The sequence below is a fragment of the Neolamprologus multifasciatus genome, chromosome 5 (assembly GCF_963576455.1).
Source record: "Neolamprologus multifasciatus chromosome 5, fNeoMul1.2, whole genome shotgun sequence".
In the NCBI taxonomy this organism is placed as follows: Eukaryota; Metazoa; Chordata; class Actinopteri; order Cichliformes; family Cichlidae; genus Neolamprologus; species Neolamprologus multifasciatus.
Window position 1 is genome coordinate 16,266,112 of NC_140443.1, and position 24,805 is coordinate 16,290,916.

At 40.9% G+C, this 24,805-nt stretch overlaps 4 protein-coding genes across 4 annotated transcripts; 1 reads left to right on the top strand and 3 right to left on the bottom strand.

The window, feature by feature from the left end:
• Window positions 1-5: 5 nt before the first annotated feature.
• On the top strand, window positions 6-4,560 carry LOC146518303 (rho guanine nucleotide exchange factor 19). Its single transcript, XM_085158832.1, has 12 exons — window positions 6-136; window positions 418-588; window positions 668-732; window positions 833-1,107; window positions 2,512-2,672; window positions 2,761-2,913; window positions 2,996-3,125; window positions 3,204-3,278; window positions 3,515-3,607; window positions 3,695-3,843; window positions 4,000-4,164; window positions 4,248-4,560. Exons 1-12 carry the CDS (start codon window positions 6-8, stop codon window positions 4,291-4,293), a joined length of 1,614 nt encoding a protein of 537 aa, XP_085014958.1. The 3' UTR covers window positions 4,294-4,560.
• A 206-nt stretch (window positions 4,561-4,766) lies between these two features.
• cplane2 (ciliogenesis and planar polarity effector 2) lies at window positions 4,767-7,447 on the bottom strand. Its single transcript, XM_085158835.1, has 5 exons — window positions 7,124-7,447; window positions 5,895-6,047; window positions 5,619-5,743; window positions 5,375-5,514; window positions 4,767-5,140 (listed from the first exon to the last, which is right to left on the bottom strand). Exons 1-5 carry the CDS (start codon window positions 7,233-7,235, stop codon window positions 4,921-4,923), a joined length of 750 nt encoding a protein of 249 aa, XP_085014961.1. The 5' UTR covers window positions 7,236-7,447; the 3' UTR covers window positions 4,767-4,920.
• Window positions 7,448-7,793: 346 nt separating this feature from the next.
• On the bottom strand, window positions 7,794-8,532 carry LOC146518305 (heat shock protein beta-7-like). Its single transcript, XM_085158836.1, has 2 exons — window positions 8,379-8,532; window positions 7,794-8,033 (listed from the first exon to the last, which is right to left on the bottom strand). Exons 1-2 carry the CDS (start codon window positions 8,523-8,525, stop codon window positions 7,899-7,901), a joined length of 282 nt encoding a protein of 93 aa, XP_085014962.1. The 5' UTR covers window positions 8,526-8,532; the 3' UTR covers window positions 7,794-7,898.
• A 2,101-nt stretch (window positions 8,533-10,633) lies between these two features.
• On the bottom strand, window positions 10,634-23,582 carry epha2a (eph receptor A2 a). Its single transcript, XM_085159580.1, has 17 exons — window positions 23,343-23,582; window positions 22,490-22,557; window positions 20,386-21,022; window positions 16,763-16,918; window positions 16,328-16,660; window positions 15,804-15,931; window positions 15,497-15,674; window positions 15,277-15,379; window positions 14,949-15,001; window positions 14,734-14,859; window positions 14,450-14,635; window positions 14,301-14,362; window positions 13,607-13,816; window positions 13,271-13,420; window positions 12,824-13,017; window positions 11,983-12,138; window positions 10,634-11,449 (listed from the first exon to the last, which is right to left on the bottom strand). Exons 1-17 carry the CDS (start codon window positions 23,416-23,418, stop codon window positions 11,341-11,343), a joined length of 2,925 nt encoding a protein of 974 aa, XP_085015706.1. The 5' UTR covers window positions 23,419-23,582; the 3' UTR covers window positions 10,634-11,340.
• Window positions 23,583-24,805: the final 1,223 nt, after the last annotated feature.

Consider the following 24,805-nt stretch of genomic DNA (forward strand, 5'->3'; position numbering starts at 1 on the left):
AAATAATGTCTCAGTCACCAACCACAGAGGGGAGAGAGATGCTCTGTCAGGGCTTTTCTCTGGAAAACAGCAGGGCAGAGCACACTGGAGGCCTTGATGGAGGCAGTGGGTCTTTAAACAAGCCTGAGAATTGCAGGTAAGGACCTCAGCCCCTGAAAGATGCCAATGGTTTTTAAAAGACTTATGGCTATAAACTGCTTCATTATGACTAAATGCATCTCAATTTCAAATGCAGTGTAGTGAAGTATAGAGTCAAAATTAGTTTCCTGTTCAAAGTTTTCAAGTTTTCATCATTTTAAGTCAAATTGACGCAATGGGGGAACTGGCCCCACATATGAGATTTTCTTTAATCTAAAATGAGTACAAAACAGGTGAGCCTTTTTATCCAGAACTATAAAATCTTTTTTCCTGTCACAGTTTTCTCTCAGGCATATCTCCAGCTCTCAGATTGGTGGCTTTAAGGCGCACATGGGATTTGAAAAACAATCATTTGGCAGCACCCAAATTGAAAATCTTCTTGCCACCTGGACTTCAGGAAGATAACTCAAGCTCGTCCGCACAATGTGATCCGGATAAAAGCAAAGAAGGGTAAGATGAGGTGGGGATCTCTTAACTTTGGCAAAAATATTTTATAGCTAACTGCATGTGGCCTTCTTAATAAATCCAGAGAAGAGAATGTGATTGGGGAGGAATTGCAGAGTGAACGATTCCAGTCAAAGTACATTCATATTTGTAAGTTTAACCTTCTTCTTAAGGTATCATCATCACATTTAAATTTTAAAGCATAATTTTTGTAAAGGTGTTTTTTTGTCTTTCTCATTCTGCTCTGCAGTCCCACTGTATCAGGATTACTGTCTGCAGACAATGAAAGATGATCTCCACAGACTCAAAGACGGTTTGTTGTCTGAACTGATAACTCCCAAGTATCTGCAAAGCCTGCAGACACCGGTGACTCGTGCTGAAAGCCCTCAGCGAAGCGCTCGTCATGCAACTCCTCGATCTCAGCCTATTAGGGTGACTCCAAGTACACTCTGGCAAGACCTGGATGAGGTGAAGGCATCTGGTCTACTCAGCAGCTTGACAGCCAGAGAGACTCGCCTTCAAGAGGTGTGCAAAAATGTAAAAAACAAACTGTTTCATGTATTAGAGATGATGCATGCAATTTAACTAAACTGGAAGGTACATTATAATCACACCATGAAGCAGAGCGCAAGTGTTCATATTGCTCTTAGGATCTTTAATGAAGTTAAATATGCCTGCATCAAGTTTGTTCGATCGCAACATTTCAGTCTTTACCTGTATAGCGTATGTTTGACTGCAAATGTACAGTACTGTAAAAAAGTAATTAAGTAATTCCATTTGTGAAATCATGAATTGTGTTCACCTCCCTTTTTGTGGAAACCTTAATTCAGTTTCACTAGCCACACCTTAGACTTTATTACTGCCAGACCTGACGAATCAAGAAATTACTTAAAAACTGATTTATAGTGAAATAAGATGAAAGATCTCAAAAAGCAGCATGTCAGGCCACAAACTTAAAAAAAACGACATCTGGAATGGATTACAAAGCCACTTCTAAGGGCTTTGGGACTCCAGCAAATCACAGAGTGAGCCAATATCCATATATGGTAAAAACTTGGAGCAGTGGTGAACCTACCAGAAGTGGTCAACCTTCCAAAATTACTCCAAGAGCGCTTCAACTCCTCTAAGAGGCCACAAAAGAACCCATAACATCTAAAGAACTGCAGGTTTCAATTGTCTCCTTAAAGGTCAATGTTCATGATTCAGCAATAAGAAAGAATGGGCAAAAATGACATCCATGAAAGAATTCCAAGGCAAAAAAAAACACTGCTGACCCCCCAGAAAACACAAAGGCTCATCTCACATTTGCCAAAAACATTTTGATGATCCTCAAGACTTTTGGGAAAATATTATCTGAGACAAAAGCTGAACTTTTTAATTCAGGTATCTTCTGGAATAATTCCAAAATCTAAATGAATTCTAAAGACTTCCAGAAAATCCTGAAGGAGAATGTCCAGCCATCAGTTCATGTCCTGAAGCTCAAGTGTACTTAGGTTAGAAAGAAAGAAGCATCAAATAAAGGTTTGAATCGGCGTAGTCAAAGTCTGGGCTTAAAGCAGATTGAGATGCTCTGCAGTGACCTTAAACAGGCCGCTCAAACTGGAAAACCAGAGTGAGCTCAATTAATCCACAGCAATGGTTAAGAACTATTACCAGGAAATTAAAATGAGGGGAACTGCAAAAAGAGGTCCTTTTATAGGTATATTTTGGATTTTTAGGTAATTTCTTTCAGTTCATTTGAGTGCTTAAAAATATTCTGCTACATCAGGATTTAATTGTATGGCAACAGGAGCTGCTCTTTCTGGTTTTTATGGAATTTGTTGACATGGTTGGTATTTTGAAACACTATTACCTTCGTTGTAGATAAAGCTGTCTAAATTTTGTTTGACTGCCAATAACCCCCCACCTCCTCCTTTTCTTCCTCTAAAGACCATGTTCGAGCTCATCGGCTCAGAAGCATCTTACCTAAGGAGCCTCGGCGTGGCCGTAAATCACTTTTATAAGTCACAGGAACTCAAGCAGACTCTGTCTCAAACAGAACATCACATTTTGTTTTCCAAAATTCAACACGTGATGGTGGCCAGTGAAAAGTGAGAGCTCCACACGTAGCACCTTGTTGTATATATGGGCAGGTTGTTCTGATGTTTTAGCTTAGTTGGGCTCCTGGTGTCTTTTTAGGTTTCTTACGGATTTGGAAAGCCGACTGGGAGAGAACGTGTTGATCTCTCAGGTTGGCGACGTCGTCCTCCAGCACTGCAAACATTTCCAGACTCTCTATGTGCCGTATGTGACGAATATGATGTACCAAGAAGCCCTTATGAACGAAAAGCTGTAAGTGTACTCTGTATTTCAGAATACAAATACATTCTCAACACCTCGCAATGCAAACTCTGTTAAATGTTCCCTTTTCAAGGCAGCACAACAGAATTTTTCTGTATACCCTGAAGAAACTCGAGAGTGACCCGGTGTGTCAAAGAAAGACCCTCAAGTCCTTCCTCGTCCTTCCCTTCCAGAGAATTACTCGCATTAAGCTTCTGTTGGAGGTATACGTCTGATGAGATTTGAACTGTTAAACAGATTTTTGCTCCATTAGCTAAGGTTTCTGTTTTCTTTCATTTCAGAGCATCCTGAAACTGACTGAGCCAGACTCTGACTCAGTTTCAAACCTTAAAAAAGCAATAGACGCTATTCATGAGGTAATGCTTTTCAGATCTGTACACTCATGCCAAGACAGGTGAGAGAAAATGATTCACTTTCCATTTTCTGCTACTTTATACTTGATCTTGTTTTGTTTTTTTTAAAAATGTTATGCTTGCCAATCTGAATGCAATGTTTACTTGCAACAGAATTTCTGCACTTCAGTATTGACAGCTTTTTTATTTAAGTGAAAAATCTGCCTAATTCTTCTACAACTGCACTACTCTGACCCCAGATAGTGACAGAGTGTGACAAGGGGGTCCGAAAAATGAAACAGATTGAGGAGCTGGTCTGCCTCGAAATGCTGCTGGATTTTGGAAAAGTTAAGGTGATGACACAAATGTTTTTAATAGACTACATAGTGGTCTTCTTTAACCTGCAGCAGTAACAGAGTGTGTCTTCTTCATCCATCCAGTCAGTTCCTCTGGTCACAAGCAAGCGTTTCCTGGTGCACCACGGAGCCCTGAAACAGCTGACCAAGGAGAGCACTTATAAATTAAGAATGTCATTCGTTGGCGTCTACCTCCACCTCTTCAATGACCTTTTGATCGTCTCTATGAAAAAGTATTTGACAAGCAATCCTAGCAATCAAACTTTTTAGTCTCTGTACAGTCCAAGCTGGTGCAAGTCAACGAAAAATAGGATCTTTATGATCCACATTGGAAATGTGCTCCTAATCTTACCTCTCTCTCTCTCTCTCTTCCCCCCCATCCCTTTCAGAGATGAGCGCTTTAAAGTAATGGACCATGCTCAATTCCCAGAACACGTGAGCGTTCAGCCTGTGAAGACTGAAGTCCTGGGTCTGCCCTCATGCTCCTTCCTGCTACATCTCTCTAAAACTCAAACTGGACATCCGACTGCAATGATAATCGCTACAGACACAAGGCAAGAGTGGATACAATCTGTAAGTCCTTACATCCACTGTTGGAGTCCCCCTCACCATCTGATGGCCTTCTTTTAAATTACAGGTCGGAGAAAGAGGCATGGATGAAGGCGCTGTCATCGAGACACTGACCTTTTAGCAGCTTTAAACTTTAAAGACGAAACTTGGCTCCATGTAACTGACAACTGAAACAACGTTAACTTGTTCACTTTTTAAGGTTCATCAGTGGTTCAGTCTACGCTTTGCACTGTTCTTGGTGAAGATGCACTCGGTGCGCTTTGTGTTCAAATGTCCACTAACCTCACGATGAGCTAGATCATCGCTACAGACGTTTTTGTTGTTTCTGACTTGCTTTAAAATACCAATTAATTTTTAAGCAGTGTGCGGTTAACTTTAATTAATAATAAAATGATTTCTAATTCACTTTCTGGAGTACAAGTGTGTACCATGACAATCGGACAAAATATTTAATATGCTCACCATGCCATAGTGGCATTTTATATCCTCTCACCAAAAGATGTTTTGAGGTGATATTAATAATCCAAAACTTAATTTTCAGATTTTTTTTTTTGTATTGTATTTTATTTTTAAGTATTACTGGGGGTTTTTTTGTTTTTGGTTTTTTTTTTTAATAGAATACATAATTTGGAGCCAAGTAATATAAGTAATGTAGTATCATCATCTCAACATGAGCCCCATTCAGAGGTGAGCACCCTCATCTCTGGTTCAGTCCAGGCTGTTTAAAACAACGTTCATTTTTAAAGCAGAGTCACTGTCTCCTGCGAATGGTGGCTGGCTGAGCCAGCTGTAACGCAGTCCTGATGCCACAGGTTTTCTGCAAGGCAGTTGAGGAGTGAGGCTACGTCGCCCAGCCCATCTGTGACCTCCCCGCCTGTACGCAGTACCGGGATACCCCATGTCTCCTGGAAGTCCCTTATATCTCGCTCTGCCACATCACAGTGCATGAAAAGGTCGAATCTGAAGGAAACATTAAGGGTTGTATGGGTTGTACATTAATATGTTTATGTAATGAGTGTGTTTGTGCCACAGACTTGTCTTAGTTTTTTTTTGTTTTGTTTTGGGGGGGGGGGGGGGTTGGCACTTCAAAGTTGTGCCTCCTGGTCTTGTAGAACCACAGATGATCCCATAGAAAAGTGGATGATTACTTCTGATTGGCGTTTCCAACTATTTGTAAGGAAGATAAAAGGATACTTGGTGCCAACCACCATTTTCACAACACGCCTGACAGATGGCTCGGACCATTTGGCGAGCTGATTTGGCAGATCATCGAATGAAGTCTTGTCTGTGAAGGAGAATAGTAAGAGGACCGCATCCACTTGCTCCTTGCAGGACTGGAAGAGAGATAGAAAGGAGATCAGACAAAACACAGAAATCTGTTTGTTTGTTTTCCACATCTAGAATAATTGTTTAAGTCTTTGCTTTATCTCATTCATACTGGAAGCAAATGGTCAAATCTGCGTAAGGCGTTCTCTCCACAGTCCCACAGCTGAAAACGGAAGAAAAGCACTCTGCTGCTTTCTTTTAACTTCACTGGCCAATACACCACTGTTGTCTCAATGCCTTAAGCAACAAAAGATGACAAAGAATATTAGTGACATTGTCAGCCTCTTAACTTTTTGAAACTTTGTAAACTACTTTTAAAAATAGGCTCACTTAGTTCTACATAATCTAGTTAAAAATCTGTGTTTTTACACCAGTGTGAATGGCTTACCTGTGGTTTCATGGTGCATGCTGGGAATATTCATGCCTGCAAGACGTGCAGCAATAGCAGTTTTCCCAACTCCGCTCTTACCAGAGATGAAGATCTTATAATGAACTGTGTCCACAGCTACATGTGGGGGCATCACTGGAGACTCCAAAAGGCCTGAAAAACACATTTTAAAAGGACCACTGAAAGAAATTGCACACCTGAGTCAGGATAATAGAATAGGATATAGGTTAATAGAATTTGTCTTTAAAAACACCCCATTAACATTCAGTGAGTGACCGTGGAGGAAAGTCCAGCACTTTTGGTCATCTCTGGACATCAAGAAGAACTTTCAAACAAAACCAGAGGGTGGAGCATGTCCCCGACTACTTGTGGCCAGATTTTGGCATTTCTATCACAAGTGACCCCAGGAAGAATAGCAATGCTGCAGCTAATGGAGATCTTAGTAAACTAAACTAAAGATGCCACTATGGCATCCTTCTCTCCCCTGTTTATCTCCTTGCGTGTCATAAATCCATGATTTAAAATGCTGCCATGTCTTCTTAGCACACCCCAAGTGTATCTTGTAATCTGCAAACATCATAATCCACAGAGACTCAGTCTGTCCATCACAACTGCAAACAAGAAGGGGCCCCAGAGACTTTCCCTGATGTGATCCCAGTCCCACCTTAAGGCTTGTGGCTGTCTCTGTCCTAGTAGGTACCCATACTGTCCATGGTTCATATTTCACTCTGTCACACTGGTGCCTACTTAGCAATGTATGCATAAAACCATTTGCCGCAGCTGATTGTTCACCGAGAAATGGTGCAGCTAAAAATATCGTCCCCAATATGTTTTAATCCAATATTTTACAGCCTCGTGGGTTGCTTTAATCTATTTATAAATTATTCCGGGGTTTTATCCTCCACAAACAACAACAAACAGGGAGTTTGTACTTCATAAAAACCCTTATAATGTTGAGGTTTGAAATAAATGCACATTTATTCGCTAGCTACTTTTTATGGCTGATTTCCAGTGAAACACAGATGCTGCCTAAAAACGTTTTTGCATTTGTCTGATGAGTGGCTGCACTTCAAGTAGTCTCAGTCACAATAAATCAGCTGCAAGAATTTGTGGTATTTCTGAATACTTATACTTTTTTTCTTTACATATGAGTGCGTAAGGTCCCCTGGGGGAGAAAAAAAAGACAAAACTGTTGTAATTTGGAAACATATCGATTTAGCTGACATTACCAAAGTTCCTCCGTCTCTTCTTGTGGAGAATTTTGCTGAAATACTCTTTACTGTCTTTATATCGATGCCAGTCTGCGACTACAACTGATCCCGGGGGAGGAACCTTTGCCATGTCGGTTACAAAGCTACAGCATCACACAGAGCTCGGGTATGTCGCTTAAAAAGGCGAAAAGTCGGTTCCCGTCTGGGCCAGAGGATATTTTTTTAAACGTTGTCTTGTTACAGACTTGAACTGCAGTAATAAAACATTTAAAGCATCCACACCAATCACAAAAACACATAAATATAAATTATAACAACCGCTGTCGGCAAAATGCAAAAACTTCCGTAAACTAAAGCGTCCCTTGACAACCTATGTCGTCACTTCCCTCAAATTGTGTTGTTGCCTTCAGGTTTACTCGTAAATACTCTTTACTACTTCTTTTATTTGCTTTATTCCGTTGTAGATGAAATAATTCAACGTAGTTTTTCGTTGGATATTTTACAGTTGATATTTTTTAATATGATAAAGTTATTTACTCTTATTTGCATTTATTTTAACAACTATATGTCTCCGTATATTTCCTTCCCATTTGAAAATAAATGTTACATTCTAAAAGAAAAACTTTCCCCCAGTCCTTCCCCCGGACACTTGAGGTCGCTAAACTCCATCGAACTCTATTTGTAAGTCAGTTAATGTTGAGGTTACAACAGGTAAAATACAACGGAGCAAAGAAGACAGTTCAAATAAAACGAGGCTTGATGTGTTTTAATTGAAATGCACAGAAATTATACACTAACACACTCTGTGAGCCCTGACAGTCAGGAGCCCACCGCTCGCCATGGACGTGCTCACAGATATGGGGTCCACATCAGATGGCAGTTTGCACTGGTGGGAAAAAGTATTTGTGACTGTGCCATCTTCACCCAGCTGCACGGCAAAAACAGAGGTTATGAGAACAGAACAAAGCAGAAAGTTAAACCATCAAAGAAACCATCAAGCCATCAAATTCAAAGAAAACACCATAGAGACAGCAAAAGATATAAATCCAAATTTCAGGTCCTGAATCAAAAGTGTATTGTTTCACAACAAAAGAAGACAAATACAGTTCTAAAATTTAACACACAATCAAACAACTAAAGCCAGTGCATTGCTTTAATTTCATTTAAATAAATGAATAATAGAACTTGTCAATGATTCACTAACTCAGGCCATCAGTTAAGTTACTGTCACAGATTACATCTGATTTTACACCAGCCTGACTGCAGGGCTCACCTTCTCTGCATGCACCTCTATTAGGTTGTTGGAGGATGTAATGATGACATCCTCTGGAGAAAATTCACTCACATCAAGAGTGAACTGAAAAATGTCTCCAGTGATCTGCACCTTTCCCGTAGGCTGTAAATGATCTGAAATAGTCATTTATATAATAGAGATTTTAAAATAAAATCCACAAAATTTTGATACATGTTGATTTAGTTTTTTCTTTAGCTAATATGTTCCCTGCAGTGCTATAAATATATATTAAAGTATATCTGTGTCTGTTTTGTCCAGCTGACCTGTAAATTTGTGTTCTCTGGTGCTGTGCTGATTTAGCAATCCTGAATCCTCAGAGAAATTTCTCCCATTTTTCTCCATAGTAAATTCTCCTTTGTCTGTCTTAAAACCTTTACCATCATGCACTGAGTCTTTTATAGGCTACTGGGAAATTGTGTGTACCACCGGGTGTGGCTGTGGCTGTGGCTTTGGTCCCTTAATGATCCAGCTGGACTGGAACATGACACCGATTGTAGATATTTAATGTGTCAAAACTGTTGTTGAACTGTTGTCAAGGGGGTCTGACATTTTTAGCCGCACCCATGACTGGGGTCCATGTGAGTCTTTGTGTCTATGTGTGAGAAAGGGGTGCGGAGATGTTTCTGTGTGAAGCAATATACTATAATTATAATAATTATCATTGTGTGAGCTGCCAGTCTTAACTTTAAGCCACAAAGGTCACGTTATCTTTCATAATTTATAATTTAACTGTGCTCATTTTAAGGATGTGTAAGGGGGATTTGACACAAAAGACCCAGTGTCAATGAGTTTCCAGTTAAACTGAGCAGAGGGGTGATTAATCACAGCTGTGGGTATGAAGGAGCACACTCATGAGTAGGTGTGACATTTTGCCCCACCTTGCCAAAGTAACGAAGCCTTATCAATTCCATCTGCATGACAAACACGGAAAAACAAGCTCTGTGAGGCTGTACTAATAAAAGCTGGTTTGATCATCAACTAATTTATGGGTTCATATCATGTTGGGTCCATGTTGGGATGTTACTCTGTGTAAAGCCTTTTAGAGGGGCATGTGCATTTGCTAAAGTAAGTAAGGCCACTGAGCCTTAGGCCTTTAGATAGGCCTAAGAAACAGCCTGGTCTGAATATGTGTGCCTGTGCACCGCTCTGCTCTGAAATAATTAAGAACTAAGACAACTCAACCTGTCCCCAACACTATTTAATAAGACATTGTAATTTGTAAGCCACTATCTTTTACTTTTCTTGATTTTTTTAGTATGATTTCCATAATATAGTGAAGAAATTATGGTGTTGGATCATTATAGCACTGCAAAAACTGAATAAATCAAATCACTTTTATTGTCACATCACACGTGCAGGTACACTGGTGCATCACACTATGCCCTCAGATTTGTGTAGCACACTTGTGTGACATGTTATTACTGAGTGTAGTCTAGAAACAGAGCAACTATTAGCTGCAATGCATAATGATGATGCTTTTGCTTCTGCAGCTCATCTGCCTGCATGTCACACCATGTCAGAGCCACCATCCAACTTCAAACCCTACATCGTAGCAGGCCGTAGCTTGAGCTTCAGGTTTCCAGAAACAGATGATCACAACAAGTGGAGATTGGGATAGTATGGAAAGATCAATGCAATGGAGACAATGCTCAAGTTCAAAGAAAATTTCTGCATACTTTGCATAGAGAGGCACTATTATATGGACGACATGGTGGTGCAATGGTTAGTGTCGCCCCACACAGCAAGAAGGTTCTGGGTTTGAATCTTTTGGCCAACTGGGACCTCTTTTTGCAGAGTTTGTATGTTCTTATGTTTTAAAACATGGCCTTTTACTTTTAGGTGTTATGTATTAATGTAATTTAATATTTTCTTGTAACTACAAAGTACAGCTGAGGCTGATGGAGAGCTTATTTTTTTTACTTAATGAGAGCACTAGTTGAAAGTTCAGCTGATGATTAAAGTCTACGAAGACTATGTGCATGGTCATCCATCCGGAAGTTATTGAAACCGTCTGTCTGACCCACAAATGTCAACCTGCTTGTGTTGCTTTAAAAAAAAAAAAAAAAAAGCAGGTGATTCATTGCCAGGGGACCACAGTCATTTGAATCAGCTTTCACGCCAATCCATCCAGCTTGGTGTTGAGCTATTTTAGCGGACTGTCAAACTTGCCATCACTACAGCCATGAGTCTAAAAACACATGTTCACTGCTGCCCAATACAAGAAAGCGATACAGTTACAAGGCAACTCTGATTTTATTTAAACACGAAATACACCACCTGTGCACAAGATCAGAGTTATCTGTCATGTAACAATTGACATAAATACAAAATAAATAATAAATAAAAAAATGAACATTTGTATTAAGACGTAATGTAAACAAAACAAACAGATGCGTGGTGTGACACAGAGACTAACTAAAAAAAAAAACAAACCATAAGAATGTGATTCTTTGCCCTGAGAGGAATAACAATTCCTAATTTAAAAGAAAGTCTCACTGATCACAAGAAGTAAACAAAACAAATTTAAGGATTCAGAATCACCGGCAGGATGCTGAGTTCTTCGAAGAAGTTGCTCTTTATCATTGAAGAGCCTTAGATATTTCAGTCTTTCAGGAAACGCAGGGCCGAGCATTCTCACATTATCCCACATTTGACCCTCATTTATATCATTCTATTTACTGCATTGCATAACTTGCTTATGTTCGACATTATAAACACTTTTATATAAAGATAAATTACTTTTCTTTTATTAAGTACATGAATGGTCTCATTTTGAGTCCTCTCTGAGGGTCCCTTTCAGTCATACCACACTACACCACAGGAGGAAAAAAAAGACCCCCTGTAGTGTAGCTCAGTTTCAGCCCCTCCACTTCAGTCCTTGTCTTCCGTGAGTGAAATGGCATGGTCGGTCAGTGCACTTTGATTTGAAGGAATGCTTAGATCACACGGCGAACACGCTGAGGGAGCTCGTCTCGTCTTTCAGGCCCAGGATGCTGTATGCTATCCGCTTCATGTGACCGGGCAGCCTCACTCCGATGTTCCTGATGTCTCTGAAAATGACACATAAGTATCTCGTGAACACAGGATTGAAACGACAGAAAGAAAAAAAACAGCAGAGTGGTGGTGGATGTGAACACATTTTCAGAGTGTTTTAACTCCTTTAAAGGCAAAGACAGTTCATATAGGTGGCTTAAGGGTAATATAAAAGTTGTACCTACACAAAAAATATGTACAAATGAACCAAACCATTATTGTTTATTATTTCAAATGGGTTTAAAATGGTTTGTTTAAAGCGATGTTGTCATTAAATGGTTACTTGGGTTTATCTGACAGGGCTATGGGGCATATTTCAGAAAAGAAATGCCTGTGAGCCACTCATGCAGAAGTAACAGCAGCAGAGAATGAGTGGAATGACATGAGTGGCAGAGGCGGAGCAGAGTGCTCATGCATTCGCACGCTGGTTAACAAATGTTCAGGCTGACAGTTGGATACTTTCTCTGTGTCACTGAAAAAAATGTGCAACGGTGCCAGATAAGTTAGTACAGCATGACGGAGGCTGCACCTGTGCCATGTGTGCACTTACTCATGTCTCAAAGCGAGCACCTGCTCCATGGTCGTTATCCCAGCGCGAGCGAAGCTTTCCTTGTACTGGCTCATTTTGATGGATTCCAGCCACTCGGGCACCAACCTGAACATGGTACCGTCGCCGCCGCTGGTGCTGGGCAGCCGGATGGAGACGCTGTGAGGAACAAAATGTAGTTGGATTACTCATCATTAACAGTGTGTTTATGCAAGCTGAGTACATGTGATGATGTTTGAACAGGAGACAACCTGCTTTACTGTTTTAAAGTCCACTTACAAGCTGTGAGTTGTGTAACTTTACAATCAACTACAGTCTCTTTATTGTCTCTAAATATGGCCTGTGATGCTTTCTATATTAAACATAGGCCACAGTTTCAAATAGCGTCCATTTGATTTGGCTGAAATCAGAAGAAAAGCTGGCTTGTTTAGGACAATAGGTGAACTGAGGATCTGCACTAAGGCCCGGTATAACATAATTAAGGATTTTTTTGCACTGTGAACAATTAAAAGTTACTAAAAACTAGGAAGTTGGAAGTTAGCATAATCACTTTCTTTTAACACTTTCCCCAAATGGTTTGAATTTTTGTAGATGTAAAAACAAGATCAGTAGTTTTATGAAGTACTTATCAGAAGAAAATAATTGGATAACAACCAGCAGAGACTCATTGTTTCTTGACAAGGAATAATTCCACTCATGCATACACACAAACGCACCTATCTGTATTTGTACAGATCAAATAAACAAGATGCAAAGCAACGTGTTACACTTCCCCCTGTTTTTGTTTAAAGATTTAAAAAAGAGATGGAAGGCACATTCCTCCAGTTATTTATTGTGTTCATACCGTGGGTCAAAGTCTGCAATGGTCTTTAAGGATTCTGGGCTTTTGAGAAGTTTGTCCAGAAAGTTGACGATGTCTAAGAAGCGAGGTCGCTTTAAGCGTTCGTGCAGCCAACACTGGAGCATGAGCTGGTAGATAGCGGATGGGCAATCCATTGGAGCAGGAAGCCTGAAGTTCTCGTTGATAGCCTTCATGACCTGGGAAGGAGTGAAGGCAGTGCTTAGATTAATCATAGACCACTGCCTGCCATTGCTACAATAAACTGCTGTGCTCATATGTTGACATTAACAGTAGATTTGAAGAGGACGGTTGGAGACTACACTGGATGTCTGGCAACTTTCTATCACCGCATAGCTCACGCAGACTCTCACTGCTGATATACATTAAAATTTGACCCTCACAGGCCAAAACAATCCCTCATCTCCATGAAAAGTGACAAATGAAACATACCTCGTGGTTGCTCATGTCCCAGTAGGGCCGTTCTCCAAATGCCATGACTTCCCACATGACAATACCAAAGCTCCACACGTCGCTGGCTGAGGTGAACTTCCTGTATGCGATGGCCTCTGGCGCAGTCCAGCGGATGGGGATTTTTCCTCCCTAACAGAAAAAACATTAACAAATCATATTTAATGGGTGAAAAGAGTGGAAACAGGAGATGCTGACAGACTGGATACTTAAGAGTGGAAATACAGTTAACAATAAGGCATTTCTTACTAGACCAAAAAATCCAGTTTAGCTCTCTTTTGCTACGTTTGCATTGTGAAATGTAGCTGTTAGACTTACTCTGGTTGTGTAGGTGCCCTCAGCATCATCTTCCAGCACACGTGACAATCCAAAGTCAGACACCTTACACTCCAGGTTGCCATTGACCAGAACGTTTCTTGCTGCCAGGTCACGGTGGACATAGTTCATGTCAGAGAGGTATTTCATGCCAGCGGCTATTCCACGCAGCATTCCCACAAGTTGGTACGGGGGAATCTCTCCATCACGGCCCTAAAATAAACAAAAAATAATTGTGATATTATTGTTTTTTCTTTGTCATTCTTGTTTTTACTAGGGAAATGTAGAGGAATGAAACAAAACGTGGAAAGAGCCGGATGATATGACATAAGAGCATAGATAAAAAAAAATGTTGTCGTTTCATTTGTCTGTTTTTCTTTGTACTGTGTATACTGTTTGTACATGAAAGTGAGTCAGGCTTGAGCCAAATTAATACACACACACACGCACACGCGCGCACACACACACACACACACACACACACACACACACACACACACACACACACACACACACACACACACACACACACACACACTTACTTAATCCAATATAACAAAGTTCAATTAATTTCAAGTTGAACACAGAAAGGTGCAAGAAATGTTTATCTTAACCCTTAAGTACATTTTCTGAGAACAGAAAGATTAGAAAGGGATGATTAAATAATGAAGCTATTTTTCCACTAGCATGCACCTACCTTCAGATATGTGTCGAGAGCTCCGTTCTCCATGTATTCAGTCACTATCATGGCATGTTTAACTGAGAATATAAACACAAATATGTTTAATGGAGGAAATGAGTACAAGAAGTTAACAGATATGTCGGCTTTTGAGAACATTGACTAACATTTGGTGATAACTCCCTCCAGGTGGATGATATTCGGGTGTGAGAATTGACCCATGATGGTGGCCTCACTCAAGAAGTCCTGCCTCTGTTTCTCCGAGTAGCCTGGCTTGAGGGTCTTGATTGCTACAGGCACCTCGCCTCTCCCGGGAATCTTCATTACACCCCGAAACACTTCCCCAAACTCTCCTGATTGGCAGTCAAACAGCAGGTGGAAATGTTAGAAAGTCCGATCTGAGATTTCATAAAAGTGAAGGAATGAAGGAGATTTGAAAACACCTACTCACCTACACCGATGACTTTTTGTTTGCCGATCACACTGGGGTCAATTTCGGTGACAAACTTGTGGATGGCAATATTAGGGTCCTCATAGGTATGTGGATCAATGTACGTCTTGAGAGGTTTATGTTGATCTGGTGAGAAGATCATAATCAAAAAATAAGCCTACAGTTTCAATAGTGAACCTACTATCTGACTCTTACTGCAGCTGTGTTTTGCTAACCTGTTGAAAAGTAGGGATCCTCGGGTCCTCCTCGCCTGCGAGCGTTCAGTCTCCTGAGAGGAAAACAAGATTAATCACCAGAGGACTAGGTAGAATACAGAGTGGCTTTTTTAACAATTGCAGGTCAGCTTGAGCTGACAAAGACAAAAGGGTGTATTCAATAGCAGCACCAGCTATTACTCATAACCTCTCCCTGAGCTGTCATGCCATAGTATCCTTCATTTACTTGAACTTGTGGCACATAATCACACAGTTTGCATGGCTGTAGATAATATTTATCTGAATGACACACACATTGACCGTGGATATGAAGTGTACAGTTACCAACCGTTTACGCAGCAGCAGGCCAGCCACCACAACAAGCAGAATAACCGCTACTCCGAATACAGCTACCATCACCATGGTGGGCTTGTTCCCAAACTGAGGCTCAGCTGTATAAATGACAGAAATACAGACCTGTATCAACTCAAGTAATTAAAATATACGCATGTATAGAGAGATGTTTGAGAAACCGTTTTGGCTACTGCAGATTTTAAGGCTGCTGGTACCTAATGGAAAAGTATTAAACTCATGGTCGGCACTGTAGCTGCCAGGGTTGCCTTCGGGGCCCAGAGCATGGACCCTGAATGTGTAAGTAGTGGCTGGGATGAGACCATCAATCTGCACAAAGCTTTTGTCCAAAATTAGGACTTTGTAGGTGGTCACATCACCCTCGGTACTGTCGTCCTACAAATTAAAAAAAAAAAAAAGAAAGGAAAAGGAAAATGGATTAGAATTTGAAATGAAAAAACAGCCTCAATTTTGAAAAAAGGAGGGGGGAAAAAAAACAAAAGAGCCCAAAGCTCTCCATCGTACTTTTCTGCGGTACATAAGCTCGTAGCGATGATTGATGTGGGCTGGAGGTCGGCGAGTAGGAGTCCAGGACAGAGACAGACTGGTGGGGCTGCGATCATCCAGATGGATCTCCGTCACCTTGGGGGGATCTAACGGTTGGCGAGACAGAAAGCAAAATAATGGTTAGTGACTAATCATAGTCTTTGGAAAGGACATGTGGAGATGAAAGCCTCTGGGATTCAGTGGGTCAGACTGAAGTCCTCTCTCTGGATTGAGTCTGTCTTTTGCAAAACCCTTTAATTTATAGCTCTGATATTACATGAAAATAGCTCCAAAGTTTGTCACTCTTTTAACCCTACTCTTCAGTTTAGGAACCTGGATACCCCTGCTCTCAGAAGATGTATGAAACATGACTTTCTGGGAATAGGTCATTAATATTACAGAATATGTCACATTGCGGTGTTTACCATACAACAGTGGTTGCCACACATACAGCCCCAAAACAATAATCATATAAAGCCAATGTTCGAAAAAGAAAAGCTCACCTGTGTAGTCCAGAGCAGTGGTGATGGTTGCAGTGGGCCTCTCGGCACTGAACTGCGACACGCCACTTTGAGCCTCTACAGTGAACGTGTAGTTGAGATGAGAGTCCAGGTTACTAACAACAACCATGGGGTCCTGCAGGTCCGTAGGTCCTGGCTCAAAGCGGATCTTCTCGCCGCAGGGGGTGCAAGAGGCCTCGTCACAGAGTTTGCACACCACACTGTACATAAGGTCACTGCGACCCCCAGTCACCAGTGGTGGGCTCCAGAACAGCTGCAACTTGCCCTCCCCTGGCAGAGTCATGGAGGTAAGGTCACGAGGGGCACTAGGTGGAGCTAGGGAAATAAATAAATGACACAGAACAGTCAGAAAAATACTTGAAAATGCTTTCCATGTGATAAAAGTAATTTCAAAAAAAATCTGAGTCAGGGTCTTACCGGAGCAGGCTGATGTAGAAGGGTCTGAAGGAGCCCGGAAGAAACCTTCTTCACACAGACATTCACTGGCTCCGGAAGCAGAGGGCTTGGTGTTATCGGGACAAACCTGACAGAAGTTGTTCGACACAGATGGCTTGAAGTACCCTGGTTTGCATGCTGTGTGAGAGAGAGGGGGAGAAGGTGTGTGTTGGTTTAAACATGACATATGAATCAGACAAACACAGGAAGGAATGAATGATCAAAATGCAAACAATAAGGCTCTCTCTGTGTTACCAGCCATTTCCACCCGACAGGAAGCATTTGTTGTGAGTAACCCATAATAACAGAGTCTTTGTACCCAGAGGAATGAATAGGGATTTCCCTGACGATCTGCCTTCACTCGCCTGTTTTGCCTTGAGGCCTAATCTCAGGTCGCACTGCCAGTGTCAACCGGATGACAGCATTAAATCCATCAGGTGATCTGATCTTCCCTTCCCCTGTGAACCCCTGGCTCATATTCTCTGGCAGTTAACATTTACAGTCTTGCCAAAGGAAATGGCACATTGGATACTGGTGCAATGCTGTAGCGGGCATTTCGCCACATAGATAAACAGCCTTCCAGGGCATGAGAGGTTAACGAACATGCAGACAGGACAAAAATCAGAGCGCAGGGTTAGAACTGCAACTCCGTCTCAGGCTGATGTTTCCTCCCTTTCTTCCTTCCTTCCGCTAACCCCCGACATCAGTCACAAATTACAGCGAGCCATTCTGAATCAGGAAAGAGGAAGAGCTGGACAGGAATATTTTTTGCTCTTTCATGGATACAGATGCACATATTTTCTAACTGAAGTAAGCCCTCAGAGCACTGTTAGAAAAATAGATTTTATCCTATGAAAGAGCTCCTGTCTCTGGTTTGATTCTGCAGTCTCCCTGTGGTGCAGTCTTTCATCTGACTCCTGTGCTGGTGGTCAAAGAAAAAAAAAAAAGACTGAGTGAACCCTGGATTGAAGACGCCAAAGCAGAAGGACCTTTGCACCCCAACTACTGTTGCATTGGAGGCGAAGGTGCAGGCTGAGATTGAGTAGGAGGGATAGAGATGAATGGATAGAAGATGGGGGATGGGGTAAAGGTCTGGAGCACCAACAGAAGTTCTCTCTGGGGAGAGACTTGGCAGCAGTGGGGGTGTAGCTGAGGGGCTTTTTTTCCCCCCTCCGCATAAGAAAAGGAGGCCAGCCCATTTTATCTTGAGCTGGAGCAGCAGGACCTTTGTCACGTACCAAAGAAACCCCAGCCCCATTCATCTATTGTTTCTGAAATTGGACAGAGTGGTGCTATAAATATGTTGTATTCCTCATTATATAGCTCACAAATAGCAGCATGTGTGCCGTGCAACAATACAAACATCATTAATGCAAACTTTCAGATTCTCATGTCAGTACTTCAGCATTTCAGTTCTGGCTTAAAAACGTGTTTTGCTCATGTTTAAAAAGGCTAGTTTAAGAAAAAATAAAACTTTTGCCCAACTTTTGTCTTCACTTGTTGATGGAAAAATGTGCTTCCAATTGTTCTAGGTTCTCTTTGACTGCCATGCATGTGAAAAGGACTTATGTTCCGCACTGATGCATCTGTTAATTGAATCCGTTTTTCACTCTTTGTGCCGGCCCATTGTTCTAATGAGTGGGAACATGGATTAGGGAGCTCGTTGCGTGTGTTAACAACCGGATGAAAGAGCAAAAAGAAGAGCATGTCATTGGCTAACAGCTGTCCTGTTGCTCTACTAATCCTTTTGACCAAATTACACTCCACACCTAACTAAGCGGCCACGAAGCTAACATCCCTCACACACCAACTGTCGGCGCACTCCCCACCCTCTGACTCAAAACACGGGCAACCTGCTTATTTGTGTCAGTCAGCATTCCTCATCTCACTTTACTTCCTTTTCCCATAGCAGTTAGACTCTTTGAGGCCACTTTGAGGCCTCTTAGGATATCATCTTCTCTAGTTATTGCAAAAAAATGGAATAAGGCTTTGTTTTTTGTTTCGGTTTTTTTTTTTCATATTAGAAGAAGCTACAGCATTGTTTATTTATACAAAGAAACTTTAACAATTATTGCAGTCATAAAGATTTCCTGCCTTCTTGTGCCAACGTTTCAGGTGCTTGGCTCAGGCTGCAACATTCCTGCAACTCCCTAACCCATAAATAAGATTCATGCTTTGAAGAGCTCCCAATCAGTTATTTGTTTCATTAATATAGTGTGAAAAAATGGTGGAAAATGTTTCACATCTATTAAATGTCTTTGTTTGTATGACCAGAAGTCAAAAATCTAAAGATTTTTCACTCAAAAAATTATTTTTTGATGGATGGCCATCTTAATGACCGTTTAATTCTGTCACCTGGTATGAATAATATGTGCTCTTCTTGGAAAAGACTCAAAATGAAACCAATCTCTGCCAGGCAAGGTGGCTCAGACCATCAGGAGTCATAAACCGCAGCTTGACTCAGGCTAAACTATCACAGGCGTGTCAACCTCTTCCCTGTAATCTGTGGTTCCTGTCGCCTTAGCAACTTGCTCAAAACAAATTCCTGCGAGGAGAAGACATACCATTAAGGTACTCATTCTGACACATTCACATTCACCCGGCCCTTCCTGTAGTCAGTCACTTCTGTAGGTGACGCCAGGATAAAAGAATTCCTTTCAGAAATCCCCACAGCCTATCGTGCCCTTCCTCCTTCCTTTTCTCTCTGCAGCCTCTCCTCCCACGTTTCCTCCAGACAGTCCAGTGCACCACACCCCAGAATGCCAACGCACAGGCCAACTTCTGCATGACCAGCATGAGCACAAACACTATGAACCCCACAGCTGTGTGTTTTTTTACTGACTTTACGCACACGCTGTCTTCCTAAAAGTCGGTACATACCACAAACTTTTTGCACACTTTACCTGGGCTTGGTTGAATCGGCAAAACCTCCTTAGGTTAAAAATTATGTAGGGTTTTTTTTAACACTTAAATGATTAAAAGCTATGTATATCCACTGAAAGGAAATATAATTGTGATGAAAGGCATTTTTTTTGTTTTGTTTTTTAAAATTGGAAAAAAAAAATTTTGCTAACAAAAATCTGTTATGTTTTAAGTTTCCACTCTTAATTGCATTTAAAAGCTTCCAGTGTAGTAAAACAACCAAAGTCCACAGCTTTACTGCACATTATCACCTAAAGTCACTGAGCTATCCATAAACTAATGTCTCACCCAAGCCTCATTCCTGAGACCTGAGTGGAAGGCAGGGGAAATAATGTGCCATTAGCAAATAAAGACAATAAAGATGAGGTATCAGTGGGAAAGTGACGAAATGTGATATGGAGAAATGTTTGATAGCCTTAAAAGCTTAACAAAACAGGTTTGGATATCCGTTTCTTCCGTTTTTTTCCCATGCCCAGCCCTGCCTGCTGTACCTTACCTACAGTATGATATGGAGCCTTTTTTTGAACAAGACTTCGAAGCAAACAAAGACAATTCACATTCTCGTGCACTCATTATTTCCACCATGACAAGCAAGTGGTTGAAGGCGTTTCATTTGCTTTAACTCACAGAAAAACACAAACACGTCTCAGACAAGAGTGTTGCATATTTCTGGCAGTGCTTACCTTGGCAGGAGTCTCCTGTGGCTTCATAGCCTGCGAGACATTGGCATTGAACCACGGGAACCACCCATTTACCCTCAGCTGTGCAGTAGATGCAAGGGGTGGCCAGGCTGACGGCATTCTCTACGCAGGCTCCCTCAACCTTCCTGAGAGCATCTGCCACCGTCTCCGGGAAAACTGCCAAGCTCTGCACGGTGGATGGGCATGTCTTGTAGTAGACTCGGACAGAGAGCAGCGCCACACAAGCGCCCACATCCTGAAAACCCAGGTAGAAGCCTTTCTTTGACAGTGGCCCCACAGTCTTCGTCTCTGTGTTCACCTTTAGCACCCGGCCCTGAGTGACCTCGTCGGGAGCAATGGTGGCCACTTTGCGGAACTGTCCTTTACGGAAGTTCGTTCCCACATCGGCATCAGCCTCTGAGATGAATAGGTTGAAGGTTTCTTTGCAGCCAACAGACGCACCACCAAAAGTGTTGCAGTCTCGCACAACAAAACTGAGCTCCACAGAGACACGGCTTGTGCCCGGGCGCCGCTGAATAAACGTCGTGCGCAGCCAGTTATCCTGTTCTGTAGTCTCTATGCTACAAACACTGTAAGTGTAGAAAAGTGTGCCATTCACCACTGTCTGGACAATTTCCCACTGCAGAACAGAAGAAGATAAAGAGACAGCAAAAGGGATCAGTGTAAGGGGGTAAAGTCGCACACAATGATGAAAGGAGAAAAGGCATCTTTTCAGGAAATAAGTAGAAGCTTTGTTCTTTCCAAAAAAAAAAACAACCCACTTTCATTGATGAGACACTTCTTCTTTCATGCTTACTAAGAAGCTTGTAAAAGTGCAGAAGTGAGCTGGAGCTTTTTTTTCCACGCTTAAGGATTATTGGCCTGGACATGTGCTGCGCTCACGACGTGTGTGGTTTTCCACTAACGCACAAGCCTGCATGTGTGTGAGACATAAATCCAGCAAACACTACTGTAGAACACCAACTAACATTTACAGCAGCTAAATGAGCTTTATGAGCAGAGTCCTGCTTAAGGCATGGCAGCAAAATTGGCAGCTATTAAGAGTTTTTTAAGAGAGAGAAGCAGAGGGATTAAAAGCCTAGATTAACCATTAAAATTCAACACCTCATATGTTAACAGTTGGGAATGGGTTTCAGGAACTAAATCAATTCTCCCACTTAGACTACTTTGGGAGCAGTTGGGGGAAAAAAAGAGGTGGCAAATGTTTGGAGAAAGGTAATTTGTGCCAGTACATTAGAAGAACACTTTAGAACTGCTTTAGGTACCTTCACTGAATCCCTTAAATTTTCAGTCAAACTTTTAGGTATTTAGTTCTTATTACTGAGGACGTCTGGCTGGTTAAAAAACTAACTGTTGAAGACAAGAAGCCATTCCTGGTACAAATTAAAAATAAACTTTTTAAGCGTGAGAAAGTTTCACGGCAACAGTCAGCTTTAATAGACAACGGGAAATCCTATCCAACACAGCGACAATCTTCAGATCTTCGAGAAGAAACATAGCCCACACAGTGGAACCGGCCATGTCCTGTTGCTTTTTTAAGACAAAAAGCCACTGAACTATAGATAGACAGGAAGGATGGTTCTGCACATATGGACCACATTTTTTGTGTTTTCTTTTAGTCATCTCTTCATATTGTACACATTATCTTGTTTCTGTCATCTCTAAATTCAGAAAGGAATCATGAGAGGGAGGGGAAAAAATCATCCTAAAATTTGGTTTTATGGTTTGGGCTTGGAGTGAAAAACAATCGGCTGTTATTGTGTAAAACTGTCTTTAGTACAGTAAATTTAAATGTAGGTTGAGCCTTGACATTTTAACTGCATTCATAAGTTCTTTATGAAAGGGTAGTGTTAACACAAGACTAAGCTGAGATGTGCCAAACCTCATCCAGCTGCCACTCATTCCACCTCTCCCAGAGAGCTTTTTTAGAGGACTGAATGAGCAGAGAGAGTGAGAGAAGGAGAGGCCTTCTGTTATTCAAATTCTTGAAGAGAAACTTGTGTACTTGTTGTTCTGCGAAGCGAAAGGCAGCTTAGATCCATGAACCTGCAGTCTTAAAAATGCCTGCTGAGGTATAAATACTCACTCCGTTCTCATATGGCGATGTCAACCATCCCAACTCTGATCCCGAAGCTCTCATATCCAGCAATACTTCTGCAGGAAGAAACAAGAATAAATTGTTACAACAGGGACATAATCAACTGATATTAAGATAGACATAATAAAAAAGCGCAGCTAACTAATTTTACCAACTTAATTCCCAGCTGGAAAAGACAACCGTGTGTCTTTATATTAGTTATTGGCTTTGTGCTTTTATTTTTGCATGTACAGTAACATTGTCTGCATTGATCTCTGGGGGCCAGCAGCTTTATGGGGGGCACATGCCATGCTTTCTGACGTTTTAATCCAGCATATCGGCTTGATTCAAGACTTCATTGACCGTGTCCTCCAGGTTCAGGATTCAGTGCTAATAATGCCTGTGAAAGGCGTGGGCAGTTAAATTGCCATGACGAGAGAAATACATGTATCTCCTGCACAAGTGAATTAAAAAGTCCAACAGGTGCCCCTTAGCCCCGAGGTTTAGCAGTATCACTAATAAGATTTTTTTTTTATTAAAATAAAATAAAATAAGACTTAGGCCTATAACAGAAAAGTAATAATAGATTTGAAAAATCTATACATTTGTTTCCAGAACCGTATAGCGAACCGACATCAAAAAGACATCGCTCTTGATTTTAAACAGCTGGCTGACAAAGAAAATTACAGTGAAACTATTTTATTTATTTATTTTTAATGAAGAATAAAGCCTTGATTAAGGACAAAAATGAAAGACAAAACTCAAAGAGTTCAAATTCCAGCCGAATGATTCACGGGATGCGGTAAAGCCGAGCTAAACTTTAATCTCTTATAAAAGTAGTTTAAAAGAAAAAGTAACTTACGTTCTTTCGACTGGAGGCTGAGGAATACTCGGTTAATAAATAAAAACAAGAATAAGTTGAGTCCACGCAGCTCCATGGCTCCATAAAACTTTTAAAAATCCTGCTCGTGTATCCTACAGTCTCTCTCGCTCGCTCTCTCCTCCGTCCACCCTTCGGCCGACAGTTCTCAGAATTCCTCACTCCACCGGCTGAGCACGAGCTCTCCAGCCCTCGAGCCCATTGAGAAACAGGTGGCGTCATCGCCCCGCCCCTTGTCCTTTGGAATGTGGAAGTCTTCCATATTTGGCGTTTGGGGCTAGGCGTCTGAAGCACCTGTTTCATTGAGAACGAGAGATTCTTCTTCAACTATTACTCCTTCTTCTTCTTCTTTAAATATTGGTTTAATCAGTATAATTTTTATAGCTTATATCTCTCAGTTTCTGTCAGCGTTAAAGCCGGGTAAATGCACACTTCTTTTTAATTATTGTTGATTATATATGTGTTAAGTATAAACATAAATATTAATATGCAAACACATATACTAACAATACCAATTATCCTACAACTCAGCGTCTATTACTATTGTTACACTTTTGCACCGATAATCCTGGCAGCCTCTTGATGTTTATGCTTCAATAGCCTACCTAATGCCTATTATTTATTTTCAAATGATGTTTCAATGACTATAATATTGACTGTACATTGGATTTTATAGGGTTTATTTTTCATAATAAATAAGTTGTTCAAATTAAAAATGATACTGAAGTAAAATACTGTGCAAAACAGTAGTGCAAATGCCATTTTAGTATGTTTCACCAATGTCAACAAACACATTTAAGACATATTAAATTTACATCTGATCTTTAAATCCCATCTCAAAAATATTGTGTTGGAGTTAAATCTATAAAAGTGTCTTTTAAAGTCTTTACTACAGGGAGAACTAATGCATCTTATCTCTTCCTAATTATACTATAGTTGCCATGCTTTAAGCAAATTTTAACAAAGAATACATGTAAAATTAGCTTTAATTTGTTTTGTTTTGGGGGGTTCAAAATTTGCATTAAACTCTTTTTATTTCTTCCCATCTGTTGCTAATGTAGCTTTAGAGTTTTGCACATGATATAGGAATTCAGTTAAAGATTAAGCATCAACCTATGTAGATAAACAGCTAATTATTTTTTTTCTCTCTTTTCTTTCTTGCTGTGTTTGATGTTCAATCTTGTCTAAAAAAGATACTAATAATATATAACCAATGTTTTATTATGTTCTGGAATTTTTTTTACATTGATTTCAAATGTTTCCATTAAATGTCAATAATACACTACAAATGTTTTTGGCCTTTTTAAAAGTGAGTTTAAGTTGACCATCGTCCAAGTAATTGCCTGAGTCCTTCTCCACATCCCATCCAGGGCTTGTCTTTCCCACGACTTGTAAAGGAGGGGTCAAGTAGGAGGGTGGTCTGGTATGAATATATGACTACTAAT